Source organism: Nannobrachium achirus, assembly GCF_963921795.1.
Source record: "Nannobrachium achirus genome assembly, chromosome: 12".
NCBI classification, from domain to species: Eukaryota; Metazoa; Chordata; class Actinopteri; order Myctophiformes; family Myctophidae; genus Nannobrachium; species Nannobrachium achirus.
The window spans coordinates 27,344,237-27,362,509 of NC_137832.1; the positions used below are offsets into that span (position 1 = coordinate 27,344,237).

The 18,273-nt window shown below is 39.4% G+C and overlaps 1 protein-coding gene across 1 annotated transcript; it reads right to left on the reverse strand.

Annotated features, from left to right (window-relative positions):
• Positions 1–7,789: 7,789 nt before the first annotated feature.
• got1l1 (glutamic-oxaloacetic transaminase 1 like 1) lies at positions 7,790–15,678 on the reverse strand (the record flags this gene model as incomplete). Its single annotated transcript, XM_080738539.1, has 8 exons — positions 7,790–7,929; positions 9,715–9,857; positions 10,444–10,609; positions 11,771–11,921; positions 12,498–12,715; positions 13,578–13,701; positions 14,688–14,869; positions 15,528–15,678. 8 exons carry the CDS (start codon positions 15,676–15,678, stop codon positions 7,790–7,792), a joined length of 1,275 nt encoding a protein of 424 aa, XP_080594665.1.
• Between the last annotated feature and the right edge of the window lie 2,595 nt (positions 15,679–18,273).

The window sequence follows — 18,273 nt, forward strand, 5'->3', positions numbered from 1 at the left end:
GGGCATTTACTAATGCCTGATTTCTTTTAATGCCAAGAAAAATCAATTTAAGGATTGTTAGTTTTTGTTCAGGCTGGTGGAAATCAAGGACAAAGAAATGGGAGACATGACTTTAGACAACCATTATGTTTAGTGAGTGCCATCTTGTATAAAGTATATACATTTAATGTTTATCTCTGACGTTATTCATGTACATTTTTGTCTCAAAATATAGGCCCAGTCCTGGCATGCATCTAGCCTATAGTGTAACAAATAGCCTCTTTTAGCCACTTTCATCTGTGCGTTAATATTGTATAGACCATGGCTTGACAACGACCAGTACATTACATTACATTACATTTCTCTGCCTTTTTAAGATGAAAAGTTTTATTTTCAATGTAATATAATGAATACATCATGCATTAGTCTAAATTTTTTAACAGATGTAACTGCAGTCATAGGAAGCTTGCACAAAATAAGTGAAGTTGAAGGGAAAAGAAAACCATAAGGGACATCAACAAAAGTCACAAAGAAAAGTATTGAAAAAGCCCAATCACAACCATGTACTATTAAGCAATAAAACATAAGTGACCATGGTATATCTTTATTATATAATAGTTAGGTGTTATTGCAATGACTTCAATACCTCAAGCTGTGATATAACCCTGCTCCTGGTTTTACTACCTTTTATAATAATATCCAGTCGTCTGTAAATAATAATGCTCGTAGCTTTTCTCTCTCTGACATGAATTATTAATTTGTCCCTTGTTCATTGTCTCCACAGATAATACTCAAGCGGTGCTAATGGAGTCCAGACTGATATTGTCTGATGAAGAGTGCAGTTCCTGTTAATGCCTACCCAGGTAGGATTCTTCAGGAAATGTCAGGTTTGTTTATTGTTGATCGTCGACATCCTGAACCCAATGCATAAACCTATTTGTACACTATGTAAAGCACAAGGTGTGTGTGTGTGTGTGTGTGTGTGTGTGTGTGTGTGTGTGTGTGTGTGTGTGTGTGTGTGTGTGCGTGTGCGTGCGCGTGCGTGTGTCATGGGTACATCATGAACCATATTGGATAGAAAAGCAGAGTGATGTAACACCTTACACCTCTGACCTCTTTACTGTTGTGTGCTCAAATATAAGATGCTGACAGACAAGCCATGATTAAGAAATAAGCCATAACGTATTTAGCTCTTTTCATACCTGAATCTTTTGGTAATTAAGATTGTATAAAGATTGTACAACAGAATGTGAGTGCCAACCTTGGCATGAGAAACACGAAAATAGTCTAATCGAGTCTAGTCTGTATCACTAACCTCAACTGTGAAATTATGTTCCATGTTCCAGGTTTCAATAGCAACATAAAGCTTACATAATTTGTGCATTGCAAGGAAATACATTGTGAATGGTGTCAATGATGTTCGTATAACATCTAGAGATAGACAAAAGTCAGATGCAGCACGGTGTATATATTCTATTAACTTTATGATACGAATCCCCTGGGCAGCTACTTTACCACTGCGCCCGAGTCGTGATGTATTTCAATCACAATTTAAAGCTATACTATGTAACCTTTTCAATTAAACAAATCTTAAATTTGATCTAACTATTAAATCACTAAAGTTTTAGAAGACCCACTCCGTGAATTTCAGCCCCTAAGCCTTCTGTAAATATGTTTTCTATGATCCTGGCCGGGGACCGGATTTCGCGGCAAAATTACGTCATCTGCATCCTTCCGTATACATTGTCTCCCGGATCATACACTACCGGCCAATCACAGCGCGGATCATACACTACCGGCCAATCACAGCGCGTCTTGCCGTCTTCTCAGGAAGTAGCTTGCCTCAACAACAGTGTTTACTCTGGTGTAGGAGTCGTAGCCTGTATCTCCCGAACACCTGGTCGTAGAGGGACGCGAGACCCCTCTACGGATGCATCTCGTCGAGGCGCAGGCGGACGCGGTGGTCCACGGCGGCCCCAGGTGAAAAACGGACGAAAAAAGCAGACGCGACCCCGGTTTTCTGTAAAATACCTGCAATACCGCTACTGAACAGTTGTTGAGCAACTTACTCAGTATATCTTTAAACTAGCTCTGGTCCATAGCGTTAGTGAGTATGGACCAGAGCTAAATTTAAACCTGCTTAAATATCTGCTTTTTATGTTGCAAAATGTATTCGATCTGATATGTAATCTGGTATTAGAATATTATGTTCTGAATGTATTTAATGTATTTATTTTATAAATCTTTTTTATTGGAGAATAACCTTTTTTTTAAAGATGTTCGGGCTTTTATGCCTTTATTGATAGGACAGTAGACTGACAGGAAATGGGGAGAGACGGGGTGCGGTAAAGGTCTTCCGGATTGGGAATATATATCTTCCATTCCGTCTCCCTTTGAGAACAGGGAGAAAGCACTACTGTTTGTTGACATTACTAACTGCGATTCATGATTAATTTGCATACATTTGGAGGATTCCCCTGGTAACGCTATGAACTGTGGGTAATTCCTTGGGCATAGGTGCGGACTTGCGGAAAGTCAACAAAAAGGGGCGGTCCCGAGGCCCCACTGACTTACCGATTTCAATTGGAACAACCCTCCAGCCCTCAAGCCCTCAACGTGAACGTGCACGTTGAGGTCAGTGAGTCAAGCAAGTCAGCGGATTGGAATTGGGCCTCTGTTATCTTTGAGGAGCTCTGTCACTAGCAGCTCATTGATGCATGAACCAGCCGACCCGGAAGCTAAAATGATTGACAGACAGGTCTAACCAATCCAAGGAGAAGTACCCTGATTGGTTAATCACGAGCAGGCTGTGCTTTCTGGACAATTGGGCTTGCAAAGCTGGTGTCATACTGGGATGCCCCTCCCCCGGCAGTCATTTTGAGAGGGTCAGGGGATATATACTAGCTATAGTAGCAGGGCTTGACATTAACTTTTTGAGGCACAGTGTCATCTGGACAGTACATTTCCCATTCACTTGTCCAGGCACAAAAGTCATTGGTCAATTTGCCATTTCAGTCTTTTTTATTCTTTTTGTTCCCCCTTTTTTTGACAAATAAATAAGACCTCCTTGGCCCCCTCCACTCCACAGCCCATAGTCTGCATACAGCACAAAGCTGCTAGGAGCATCACAGAAAAAGTGAAACCAAAAGCCACAAGTATATTTAATTATTTTTCCTTAAATCTTTATTCCACGATTTTGTAACCCATTTTTCACCCAGGGTCAAGTACATTTTTAAGTACATTTTTAATTAACTTGTTCATAAGGATGTAATAGTTGTCCCGGACAACAGGACAAGCCTAATGTCTAGAGCCTTTCTGCAGTGCAAAAAAAACAAATAAAAAATAAAGTTGAGCCTCAATGCATGCATGCAGCGTACTAGCTCTAAGGAACATTTTTAAATGTACTTGTGGCTTTTGGGTTCACTTTTTCTGTGACGCTCCTAGCAGCTTTGTGCTGTATAGACTATGGACTGTTGAGTGGAGGGGGCCAAGGGGGTCTTATTTATTTGTCCAAAGAAATAAAATAAAAAAGAATGTGAAATGGCAAATTAACAAAATTACTCTTGTGGCTGGACAAGTGAAAGGGAAATGTACTTGTCCAGAGGACACTCTGCCTCAAAAAGTTAATGTCAAGCAAGCTACTATAGCTGTGGCTTTTGGTTTCACTTTTTCTGTGACGCTCCTAGCAGCTTTGTGCTGTATGCAGACTATGGACTGTGGAGTGGAGGAGGCCAAGAGGGTCTTATTTATTTGTCCCAAAAAAAAAGAGGAAAAAAATAATAGAAAAGACTGAAATGGCAAATTGACCAGTGACTTTTGTGCCTGGACAAGTGAATGGGAAATGTACTTGTCCAGATGACACTGTGCCTCAAAAAGTTAATGTCAAGCCCTGCTACTATAGCTAGTATATATCCCCCGACCCTCTCAAAATGGCTGCCGGGGGAGGGGCATCCCAGTATGACACCAGCTTTGCAAGCCCAATTGACAGAACTTCTCACAGAAGACATTGACATAAAATAAAGATGTTCTGAATTTATTCAATGTCTTGTTTTAAAAAAAGATATATGTACAGTATATTATTTAATCTGAATGTTAAAATTGTTATTCTCTTTAAAAAGATGTATTAAATAAATACATTAAATACATTCAGAACATCATGTTCTATATTCCAGATTACCTTTGTTCCTCTTTGGGCTTCAAACACATTGTTGCCTTTCGAGGCAGAAATATTTGAAGCCCACTCATGCAATCGACTTTACATTTGATATGTAGTAGTATTGCTGAGCAAGTTGATTGAATGAGCAGTCCTCGAAAGCTGCAAGTAGCCATGCCGCTGAAACAACGCTGAAAACAGCAGTTCCAGGGGCCAAGCAGTTTTATGGCCAAAGTTATGAAATGTATTGATGCAGGTATGGTCCTCCACTGCAAATCAATTTAGTGGAGCACAGTCCTCCCTAGTGACTGGGAGAGCACTTATCTAGCCTACTCTACAGCTACTTTCTTTAGATCATGAAATCTGAAAGCACTATTCATCAAAATAAATCTGCTTTTGAGATCTTTGCCCCTTTTGTCTGTGTGCCCCCCTAATGGACTCTTCCAATCAATTTCAAGAGTGCCACTCATGGACATAACCCTGATTGAGAAGCTTGTGTATGTGTATTAGTTAGCTCATGTAAAAAAGGATACTATTACGTAGGGAAGGGGCATTTTATACTCAACAGACCTAGGAGGAAATGTATGAAATTGTACTGTAGTGTACATCATGGACTTTGATCTATTTGCACCATCTATTCTGCGTCAGTCCCCGTCCTTTCTAAGGGCAACTATTTACTCGTCACAACGGTCGTCTTAAAATTGGGAGCTGTGATCTGCTAGGTAAACAAGTACGGTCCTGTAGAATTAGGTTAGTTAAGGTCCCTTACGCATTAGAAGGACAATATCAGTCACCAGAAGCAGGGATGTGTGTTTCCAATGAGTTTGGGCGTAAATGGAGTTTGGGCGTATATAGGAGTATAGCGTGTCTGATTAAATGAATGTTTGATAACTAAATATTGAATCAAGCAACTTAAAAAACTGAAGTGTTTTAACCCATTAAGATCTGAGGCCGATTCTATAAATGCCGTCTAAATCAGTTGTTCTCACACAATATTTTTCAAAAATGTAAAAAAATTGCAAATGTACAAGCTTTCAGCACGGCACAAAGTGACCCGCTGTGAGCTTATCTGCTATTTTTGAATAGCCAATGGCTAAAGATAAAATTAGAAATTGTACTGTATAACATGGACTTTGATGTATGTGCAACGTCTGCGTCAGTGCCTTTCCTTTCTAAGGACGGCCATTTACTCAGTAAACCTTGTCGTCTTAAAATTGGGAGCTGTGATCTGCTAAGTACACAAGGTCCTGTTGCAAGCACATATGTTTATACATGTGAGTGATGCGCACAGTAACTAAAAGCATTGATGGAGCTGGAGAGCAGACAGGGATGCTTTTGTTAAGCGGTTGGTGCGTGTTTGCCCAAAGCTTTTCACTTCTATTGGTTTGCATCCTTTTAAATCAGCATAGATGCATTGTGTTTGCCTTTACATGTGTAACCACTAGTAAATTGGTCTGATTGGGCTATAATGTTTGAAATAAAGCCCCCAAGAATGAAACTAAGCCATTTTGATGCACAAAATACCTTCCACACAACAGGGAGGAGGTTCAATTACTTTTAGGCGTCTAAAAAAAATAGTAATTTTATGGCTTATATTGGCTTAAATGTAATATAAACCTCAAGAATTAGGCTAAATCAAGTAACTTTGAGGCAGTGAAATACTATCAGTCAGCAGATAGGAGCTGCAATACATTTTTCTGGCAGCTTGAGCTAGAAAAATGCAATGTCATGGCTACCTAGTCCAAGGTACCTACCTTGGACTGGATGGGATATATATCTTTGAAATATCACGCTCAGGAATGAAATAATTGAAACATGTATTGTAAGAGCGATACATGTCTAATTTGCCTATTGTAGTTATTGTATTGTGTGTTGTTTGTATTATATTTACACTTAACATAATATTTATATGGACATCTAAGGCTTTTATAGAATTAACCAATTTAGCCAATGAAGCATTAAAGTCATTAGCCAATTACACCAGTAGCCAGTTGAGTATGTAGTGATCAGTTGAGAGCTGAACGCCTACAGAGAGACAGTGTTATGTTATGACTGTCATTGTTTGATGTAATTTAATTATTGGGACTTTTTGTCAAGTTAAAGAAATGTTTCCCTTTTTCCCCTCTTTGTCAGGCTTATACTTTTGTGGGCTTAGTTGGAAATTATGTTTGTAACATAACGTTTGGAACACTACAAAAGGTATTTCAATGGGTACATTAAATATATTTAGACTGGTGAAACGGATTGTTTATTATCTACCGCAGAACAGGTCAAATACAGCGCCCACACCCTAGGTGGGGTCGGCGATAGTGTGGAGTTTGTATGTTCTCCCCGTGTCTCCTAGGGTTGATACCCTCACAAAAACATGCAGTAATCCTGGTCTCAATAATGCCTCCCCCTGGCCAGCCGGGGCGCTTGATGGAGGGGAAAGGAACTGGTTGGAATAACGTGTTCCTTCCACGCGCTACGTCCATCCCGGGGAAAATCCCCCCTGTCAGGTGAAAAGAAACAACTTGGACTACTCATTGAAGTAAGGATGAGGTCAGTCCGTTGTCTGCCCAGGCGTGGCAGAGGGAGAGCAGAGCCCAGGATTACATAGGCAATTGGCACTGGGTGAAAATGGGTTGCAAAATCGTGGGATAAAAAAAAATAAAGAAAAAAAAGAACAGGTAAAATAATGTTCTGAGGATCTTTAGAGACCTTTTATTTGAAACACATGTTTATCACGTTAAGCAGGCATATTAGACAAATCAAAAACATATTATTAACATAGTAATTCCCTATATTCATGTATATCATATCTGATTGTTTGACAAAGATAAAAGCAGCCCTAGACAGGCTAAACTGCCCCCATATAGCCTAAACACTCCCGCGGTCCCAAATCACACTCTGGCAGGTCACTTTAGGCCTGGCGGAGATAGCCAAAGTTCTGTGAACTTCCAATATCATACTATGTCACAACAAATTATAAACAAAAGTATAAAGTGCAAAACAAAATGCTTTGGCAATAATTTAAACAAACTCTTACAGTGTAATACCAATAAAAATATCATATACAGTATGTGTGCCTTGATAGTCAGTGGATCTTAATGAGCTGATACTCTCAGCTGATTCCACTGTCCTATCACACACAAAAATAACATTTATATATCAACATAAAATATCCAAAATGATATGTAACAAGTGTCCTACAGATCTTTTGTTTCTACAGTATGTACTTAAGTTAAGGCATAGGCAGTGCTATAGACAAACCAGTAAGGGTAAATAAGAGCGAGAACATTTAACATTTTTTACTTCACCTTCTGTATTCTGACAGCAATTCTTTCTCGATTAACAAATACTCAGTATTCGATACAGACAGTTAGACACATTAACACACATTTAAAAAGCATCTTTACCTTAGCTTAGAGACCAAACCGTGCCATCTCAGAACAGAGAAGGCATGTTCATGTCTGTTACACGATGAATATTTGGATAGACACTACTCTATTGACAGACAAGCGTGATCATCATGATTTGTTCTACCATACTATACCATACCTTGCAGCTAACCTTTGACTGGGCGCAATTAATACAGCTACATCAAACCTGAAACCGCATAAATATCCTGCCCCGATGTGATTACATGAAAGAATGACTCCCTCCCACTGGCAGGGATCAGAGTGGGGATGTCAGGGCCTGGTGGATGGACTCGGCTATGTAGTCCAGGCTGCCTCTGTTGATTGCGCTCACATTGATGCAGCCATTAGGAAGCAGATAGATGTGTCTCCTCTGTGATAGAAAATCCACCTGTTGAGCTTAATTAGAAAGCATGACTGTGTTTATTGTGCTATGTTTTTAGTTTTTACTATACCTTATTCATATTGTAATAATGGATTTAAAAGCAAAGGTTCAAAAACTAAAGTAGCTGAGTATTCAATAATTTCATGAGCTGGACTAGTGTCTTTCATTCAATATTGACTAATGGATGTCAGATTATGTTTTGAACACGTTATGTGAAAATGATTCCCTCCTGAACTCTTTGCTGACACATGAATAATGAATGCTCCTTTTGTACAGTTCGAATGTCTCTCTCCACGTGTAGCCACTGATTAATCGGTAGAATGCAGAAAAACTAGAGCATCTATTGAGATGCCATTTGTTACTTAGACCTTACAAAGAAACTTACTTTCCAATGACAGAAGAGATCTGTTTTCAGATGTTCTTTTTAGATGCTTGTTCACTCAACATCAACTAAACCAGTGGTTCTCAAACCTTTTTAGGCTGTGACCCCCAAAATAAACATATTTGAACTGGGGACCCCATCCTGACAAGCACTCGGAATTGTTGGTATTACATTTAATGTGACTCGGTTCCACAGATAAAAAAAAATAATATTGTGAAAATAGCCGATCTACATGCTCACAACGCCTCGCTGTTCACCTCTTGCTTACTTAATATTTGACAGTTTGTCCAGTTTGATATTAAAACGGTCTTGAAAGTCTTTAATTGTGACTTTATAAATGTGCAGATACCCTGTATACACTAAAGGGGCTTCCAGACTGATTGATTGATTGATTGAAGACTTTATTAGAAGTTTGCATAGGAAAAGGTACAGTTTCATGACGGTACAGTTCACTGGTACAAGGTCTACTAAAAGGAGATCCATGAAAAGACTAAGCTTATTTCCACAGGAAACCATTTAAGTATCTCATATAACATTGAATGACAGACGAATAGAACACAGTACTATGCAGTAGATATGTAAAGGAAAGAAATAAAAAATAGAGAACAAAAAAAGAGTCTAAACAGTAAGTAAGTAAGTATATACAAAGAAGGGGCAGGGGAGGGTAGGGTTGGGCTAGGTTATTTTTTTTTACCAGTTGCGAACGGCTGCTGCCTGTAAGTGGTTTTTCAGGGCAATTTTAAAGGATGCTAGTGATCCACACTCCTTTATGACCTTCGGTAAGGCTTTCCACATTTTGGTGGTATAGCAGAAAAAAGAGTTTGACCCTTTGTTGGTTTTGACTCTGGGTTGAAAGTGATCTGTGGCGCTGCCTCTGGTGTTGTAATTATGGACATCCTTAATGTTTATAAAGTATTTTGACAGGTACTTGGTTATCATAGACGGTACGCGGTCACCGCCTCCTAGTAATTCATTTTCAATGAGAGGCGGGCGGCTATTTTGGCCGCGCTGAGAATTTAAGAGGCGGCGGGGCGAGCGGGCGCAGTCGCGTGAAATCCCCGCGAGCGTGCTCGTTCCTGCATGCGCACGCGGGCTGTGAGAGATGGATTGTGTTCATCTTTGTGAAATACCTCGTGGGGGTTTACTCACTGAGCGAGTGTGTTTGTGTCTCACAGTGGCGCGAACGCCGCTGATCCTAGCGGGAGCCCTCTGGAGGGCCCTTTATACTGTATGTTGGTTTGTTTAACATTGAGAAAAATAAATTACATTAAGCTAATCATCTGGGGACCCTACAACATAATTTGGGGACCCCACTTGGGGTCCCGACTCCCGACCCAAGTTTGAGAACCACTGAACTATGGTCCCGAGGTCCTTTGATAGCCATTAGCCATTAGATATAAAAGCTGATGCACCTTACCGTTCAAACCGGTGCAACAGTACAGTCCACCTTGTTGAGTAAGGTGATTCCAGCTGCCAGGAGACCCCAGAAGTCTCAGTCTTTCTCTCAATCTCTCCCTGATTAGCATACACCTTTCCACCATGTGCTTAAGTCCTTCCTGCCTAGGAGAGTTAGAGTTGGCAACATACAGTTTCAGAATGATGAATATATCATTACCTTGAGTTCATCATGCAGACAGTATCTCTATTATTACAGAATTCAGTTGACAGCAGTGATTGTATTAGAGACAAATTAGTTGACTTACATGATGAAATAATTATTTATTTCTCAAAAACATGGTTCATATTTTCTTATTTGTCTTAAAAAAATGTAATGGGCCCGGGAAGACTGTTTGGGAGATTAAAGCTGGTTGCACACTGCTGCGTTTTTTCGTTACGAAATGCGTTTTTCAGGGCAAGGAGAGAGAGAGAGATAGAGAGAGCAAGGGACCCAGTGGTCCGAAAATAAATATGAAACAGGCGGCAGTGTGCAAACGTTATTGACATAACGTGAGGTTGATTTCTTTATTCACATGCTCCAATATTCGGCCGAAAAAACTCAGCCGTGTGTAACAACCTTAAAGCAGTGTGAAGATGTAGTAATTCTTTTAAAATATTTTTATTAATTTGCATTTAAATATAGGGCATCATGTCGGGACAATGTTACATTTTTTAAGATGTAGTAATTCATAGACTCATTATAACTCACCACTCAATGAGGTGGGCAGGGTTACTTAGCACTGTAGCAACAATACGCGCTCCTCCTGCAGATGGCTGGGCCCCTAGCACACTGACCAGTTGCTCTGCTTGAGACTGCACAGCTAACAGGATGGAGTTGTGCTTTAGGACACATATCAGGTGTCCAACACCCTCACCTGGAGTACATGAGTATAAGATGAAGTGATATGACCCAACCCAGCAAGCACGGTCAGGACCTGGACCAATCAGTGGCGTCTCGATTGGGGCCAGATCACAGCCCATATGGGGATGATCTTGACGTCATTACCAGGATGTCTTATGGACTTTTTTGTTTGACAGGATTGATGTTGGTTGAAATCAGGTGATATTCTAGGCGAGATAAATATCACAACTAGTTAGATATGTCCCAGAATATAACCTTATATGCTCATATTTCAATTAACATTATTACAAACAATAACAATAATCCTGTCAAACTAAAAAGTCCATATGACGTCCTGGTAATGACGTCAAGATCATCCCCATATGGGCTGTGATCTGGCCCCATTCGAGTCCAGGTCCTGACGTGCTTTCTGGGAATAATAGAGGGTTAATGCAATACTTTGTCTCTTGACTGTCAGAATGTGAAAACCTGGAATAGGAGAAAGATGGGTTAATGAGGAACACTATGGACATGAACACTTTAAAGAAAGAATGCTTTGTTCTGTGCTTAAAGGGATATTTCACTTAAAAAAAAAATTGGTCATTTTCTTCTAATCAGGCTTTTATGAACACCCTAGGCAGATTTTGGTTTGCTTGATTCAATATTTAGATATTTGATGTTATATCAGGTCCTCCTCCTCCTGGGCTTCTCCCCATACACACCCATTGTAACTCCAAACTCCATTTTAACCATGATAGATTAATTAAAAACACCCATTATTTTTTCTGGTAAACACCTGTTCATGTTAAAGTGGCACTATGTAACTTTTTTTTTAATGAATACATTTACAGTTTGTCCAATCTGTACGGTAGAGTATGTTAATACAATATAACTTATTTTGTCTCCCCGCTCGTCTTTTTAGACATTTAGATCGTGTCAAAGGTCATGTCTCATCTAGACACAGGATCTGACATGAATTTTGACCTGAAGGTCAAGATAAAATTTGTCCCCTGAGCAAGCAGGCAGGCTCTATTAGCTCAGTGGTAAACAAAATGTGTCAACACTTGCAGGAAACGATGTTCAAATCCCGGGTAGTGCGTCTTTAACAGTTAATGTTTTGATTGTCCTGGACCATGACTAACATCTACTCTACTATATAGTCACTTCAATTGCATGTATAACATCACTTTCTCACCGTACAATCCAAAGCAGTGGGAAAAGGATTGGGCGCAGAGCAGCTCTATCCCCAGTGCTGCACAGTACTGCACAGGCCAAGCATCTCGCTCTAGGTCACCATAACATAATCCATGTGCAGGCAGTAACAGAAAGGGAAAAAGCCTACGTCTCTAATGAAGTGAAACGGAAAAAAAGGGAGAATAGCAAGAATAGTTAGCAGAGCTCATTCATACCCAGCAGCTTTTATGTGCAATAAAGCACAATTTGGCTTTAATTCTGATAACAGTGATATTATTCTTCATTAGACCAGTGGTTCTCAACCTTTTCAGGCTGCAGCCCCAAAAATAATCATATTTGAACTGGGGACCCCCCACCCTGACGAGCACTAAGAGTTGAGGCGTTACATTTTGTATAACACGATTCTATTGTGAAAATAGCCGATCTACATGCTCACAACGCCTCGCAATGCGAGGCGTTGTGAGCATGTAGATCGGCTATTTTCAAAATGTTTGCCTCTAATATTTGACAATTTGTAATTTTAGAGGTATTAAAAAGTCCTTAAATTGTCACTTTAGAAATGTGCAGATACCCTCTACTTAAACTTTATGTTTAGAGAGAGAGAGAAAACAATGTTGCACATTAAGTTCAATCATCTGGGGACCCCCCCAAAATAATTTGGGGACCCCCCTGGGGGTCCCGACCGACAGGTTGAGAAGCACTGCATTAGACTGCCAAATGCCAGTTACCATCATGAGCTGTGCAATCAGTTTCCAGTCATTGTGGGAGAGGAGTGCTCCAGTAGGGCAGTGGGCAGAGGCTGACAGCACGATAACACTCTGCTCTGGAGCCGTCTCCAGATCCTCTAGCATCCTCTCCAAACAAATGTCCCGTCTCTCAGCATCCCAGTAACGATATCGACGGATATCTTGGAATCCTGCTGCCTGTAAGACACTCACCAGTGAGTCTGTAGAGATAACGAATAGGCTTGGGTTATATTACATTATATACTTGCAGTATTAACTCATCTGCATCAACACTTAATGCAGGGGGCTTCAACGTTTTCAGGCCAAGGACCCTTTAGCTGAAAAAGAGATGAAACAGGGACCCCCTCTACATGTTGTATAAAATTGTATTGCAGATTTTCATCGATTTCATAGACATTTAACCACTTAAATTGTCTATACTCACTCGGTACTTGGTCTGCTCTTTATTTTTTACCATTGAGATAGATCTGCTATATTTTTGGCCAGATTAAGTTGGCAGAATAGGGATGTGAGGGTTCAAGTTGTTCATTTAAAAGAATGATCCTATCACACAAAGATTTGGCACCCCCCCTGTAGTAACTCTGAGGACCCCCTAGGGGTCCCGGTCCCCCTGTTCAAGACCTCTGACTTAAAGCCTGCATTGTATGCATTGTAACCTCCGTTTAACATGGCTTCTCACAACACTGATTTGATGAATGTAGTGATTGAAGAAAAGCTATTCTCAGGTGTAGCCTGATTTCTTTTTATTGTATTTATGTATTTGCCTGTTCAGACATCTAACAGCAGGTGGCAGCCAAATGAGCTTCATGCAAAAATAATTATGCAGCAACAACTTTTTTTAAGTTATAATTTCTCTCAAAAATATGATTTTTGGCTTACATTTTGAAAGGTTATAAATACTGTAGAAAAACATATATTCATATACATGTAGGCTACTATGTGTGTTTGTGTGTGTGTGGGATTTTAGAGAGAGAGAGAAAGAGATCCAGGAACAAACATACCCCATATTTTAATGTCAGATACTATGTTTGTAATTATTATTAGTTAACATTTTTTACCCACCATCACACGGCGAGGAGAGATAGACTGGCCCACACCAAGCAGCACTGACATTGTACCAGCATCTCAAAAGTTCAGCTCCCAAACGCACTGCCCCAGTGCATCCAACAGTCTGGACACCCAACACCTGGAAGGGTATCGTCAGTCTGTGACTAGCATTTCTTAACCAGTTGGTATTTAACAGCTCATTGGCCAAAAAAGAAATAGAATTAATTCGCTGAATTATGTTCATGACTTATGAAGGTTTTAGCTGTAAATAGGGCTGTCACGATTTGACATTTTACATGATGATTAATTGTCACTCAAATAATTGCGATTAACGATTTAATTGTGTTTTTGTCGCTGACATTTACATTTCTGTTTGGCTTGTAGGCTTTGAAGTTGCACATGACAGATATGACACATAACCTAAACGACTGACATATTTTACAACTTTATACTTAAAAAATAACGATCGGCTATTTCCACTATTTTAAGAAATCTTTGAAATTATATGAAAATGTTTCAATATGTAAAAGATTATGACAATTATGACAAAATAATTGCGATTAGACGATTATGTAATAATTGTGACAGGCCTAGCTGTAAACATAAACTTGATTGGAGGACTTAAATTAAATATAGCATGGTAGATAGGGCTGTCACGATATGACATTTTACATGACGATTAATTGTCACTCAAATAACTGGCGATTAACGATTTAATTGTGTTTTTGTCGTTGATAATTACATTTCTTTTTGGCTTTTAGGCTTTAAAGTTACACATGAAATTACACAAGAAATTACTGACATATTTGACAACTTACTACTTAAAAAATAACTTTGATAGTGGAAATAGCCGATCTACAAGCTCACAACGCGTCGCATCCGCGACGCGTTGTGAGCTTGTAGATCTGCTATTTCCACTACTTTTTAAAAGTGTTTGAAACTATATTAACATTTCTCAACATGGAAACGATTATGACGATTATGCAAAATAATCGCGATTACCTCAAATAATTGCGATTAGACGATTATGTAATAATTGTGACAGGCCTAGCTGTAAACATAAACTCCATTGGAGGACTTAAATTAAACGTAGCATGGTAGACTGAGTAAGCACATTGTCATTACCCTGTTCTCCACTACAGCACAAGCTTTTTTCCCCAACGCCAGTTCTATAACTCTCCTGGAAAATTGTGCCTGGCCAAGGGAGGATGAATACCCTGATTGTAAAGTGGGATCTGCACTTATCTGTTGCCTTATTTTTCCAACAAGGGGCAGCACAAAAGGTTGGCCATCCTCGTTGAGACACTCTAAGGAATAAAAAAAAGAACACTCAACATTACTTACTACAAAACATTTTAGAATTTCATGATCAGCATCAGGGGGTGTTGCACCAAATTCTGGGCCCTGGGTACTTTAACTATTGAAAAATAGCAGATATACAAGCTCACAATGCGGCACAGAGTGCCGCGCTGCGAGCTTGTAGATCTGCTATTTTTGAAAGATCGTGAAAGTTTGTGCAAGTCTTTGAATATTTCAAATCCTTCTAAGGTTTGTCAGTGGTGCTCTTTCATGTGAAGGACCCCAACATTTTATGTATTTGGCCACGGACCCCCTGAAGCAAAATTTGAGTTAAAAATGTTCGCTTAAAAAAGACATATATTCAAAGATTTGCACACATTTTCACGACTTTTAAAAAATAGCAGATCTACAAGCTTGCAGCGCAGCACTCTGTGCCACGTTATGAGCTTGTATATCTGCTATTTTTCAACAGCTAAAGTATAAAATAATTCCAGGCCCCTCCACCTTGGGCCCTAGTAACTCAGTCCCACTTTTCCCCTCCTTGTGGCGCCCCTGATCAGCATATTGAAGATATTGACCCACACAAACCGTTAAATAGAACGGTTGATGTCAAACATGGTGGTGAGATCACTGCAGAACTCTGCACTCTGACTTGAGCGGACTCACCTCTACCTGCCAGATACAGCTTACTGGCGTGGTTGTCTTTCTTGAAGGCAGAACATAATTTCGTTTCAGTGTTCACAGTTGCGGGTGGGGTGTCGATAAACACAGAGAGACTTTGGTTGACTCCATCACTGCTTCCACCTGATTGCCTCATTTTGTACCTTGTCCGCAAGCCTGCAAAGCCTTTGTTTAGGGCTGTTGCTAAGCTACCACACGCTTTTGGATACTGTTTCACGGCAACGGTTGTGATGGATGGATGGGTTTGCCGGCCTTTAGTGTAGGTTTGGTCAGCAATGGCATTATTGGCATACACTGTGAGATGTAATGAAATAGCCAACTGTTGTTAACTGTTTTGTTTAGGAATAGTCTGTTCAAGCCAATAATACACATGTTATACAGCAGAGAATAAAGGCTAGGCTTTATCAAATTTTTTCATAGGACTAGTCCCCACAAACCACTAGATGGCAGTAGATGTCCAATCCAGGCAGTTCATCTCTTAAAATAACCACTTGTGATCAAAAGGGAAGGTCCTCACTGTTTCCTTGCATCAAAGGTATTATTATTAGTGAAAATGACAAATGTCATTTACTGGACCCCAACTCCATGGGAGTGCATCTTAACACACCCAGACAGATTTAGCCTTAAGATCGTTTTATGGCAACTGTACATGCATGCATATGGCATTTTTACTACTACATTTCTGCTTACTGCCTGCTGTTGATTCCCTGAGAGAGCATCCTCTAATTTGTATTTTATGCATAACCTAATGCCTGACTTGTGCTCCATCATACAACAGTGTCCGTACAACATAAATAGCCGATTGGCTATCATCTATCTTTGCTCATGACACTGTCATACGATGTAACCCTTTTATATCTATCTGTAGTGAAGAAATCTGTGTTTTTTAGTTTTTGTCTTTTTCTGATTATTTTGCTCTTATGGAACATTATTGAAAACACTGCCTGATGCTCCTTAATCCAACAGCTGTTCATTATTGATGAATCAAAGGTTTGTGACAAGCATGGTTCAGATCTGAGTCCATGCCAGATAAAACAGTATGAGCCTCAGCCAAGCCAACCAGAATAGATGCATGCTTATTTTCACTACTTTCATCTGAAATGATGTGCTTTTGCTGAGCATAGACTTAGACATCCTTTGATAATTTCCCAAGTCATTTTTCTTTATAAGAAAATTGGTTTGTTTGTTTGGGCTTTTGTTATGTTTTACACTGCAAGGATTGATATATGTATTTAACTATTTATTTGTATTTCATGTATTTAATTTAGCAAAGATTGGTTTGACTTAATTTTACAATGGCAACTGCCTTTCTGATTTATCTAATGTAGGCTTACAGGCCATTAGTAACAAGCCGCATTCATTACCAGCACTGTATAGGATTCTTATTACAGTTATTGTGTTCATATTGTGGTACAACACTGTTATTGTAGTCCATGATTAATATTCTTTTCTTTCTTGTCTTTGGGGGTGAATATTTCACTTCAGGGTTGTTTTGTATGTCATCTCAGCTTTCTTTGGGAGTTGTTTAAGATTGATAAGGTTTTGTCCCCCAAACTGCCCCCACATGTAGAAAAGTGCAGTTGTAACAAGAATCTCTTGATAAGAATCTAGCTGAACTTGAGGCAGGACAGTTGTTTACACGCTAAGTTGTTGCTTTTGTGAGGATATTTCAAACCTTATGCTGTGGTGGCTATGCTGCTTCATATCTTATGTAGAAAAGCGCAATTGTATCACCTGATAAGAATCTAGCTAAACCTGAGACAGAACAATTGTTTACACGCTTGTTTACAAGTTGTTGTTTTGTCTGGATATTTCCAACCCCACTAATGTACTGTAAGCCCTGCAGTAGCTACTGTATACTATTGCATAGTGTAGCTTATTTTCAGATTTAGATCTCACTCGGTGCCATGGCATTGGTCCGAAATGTAATTGTTCCTACATCCCATTAGTCAGAATCTGGTGATGTTAACCTGGTGAAAAATACTATGCCTAAACCTAAACCTAACCCTAACCTCAGTAAAACTATGCCTAAACCTAACCCAAACCCTAACCTTAACCTCAGTAAAACTATGCCTAAACCTAACCCTAAAACCTAACCATAACTACATTCGGACTAATGAGATGTAGGATTAATGAGATTTCGGACTTATGGGCAGTCCCCTCTCCCTTACACAGTAAAATCCTCAGTGTTAATTTATCCATTTGTACCTCAGAGTGTACAAATTGAACCAAATGGACCTGTATAAGCCAGCAAGTATGAGGATTCACTTTAATAGAAATGCAGACCAAACCATATACCAGTTGCCCCACACTGCCTGCTCCATACATAATACAACCATAGCACCAAAAGTCTTGACATGTTCATAGACTCGTTACACAGTAAAAGTCTCAGCGTTAACTCTGAGAATGTACAAATTAATTATTGTATATTATTATAATACAATAGTTCTATTTATTAATTATATAATATAATAAATTAACACTGAGTATTTTAATGTGTAAGGTATCAGTAGAATCATATCAGTAGTAGTTCAAATATGAGCACTATAACTATGCATCAATGACCATTATGAGAACACAACTGGACATTTATGTTTATTAACCCTTTTTTTTCTTTTCCTTATTTTTTATTTTTTTTTACACAATTGTAGTTCTCAGTGCAAGACGTGGTGTTGCTTTAACATAGTCTTAGATTGATTTGAGTGATAGACCGTTTCCCCTCAAACACATG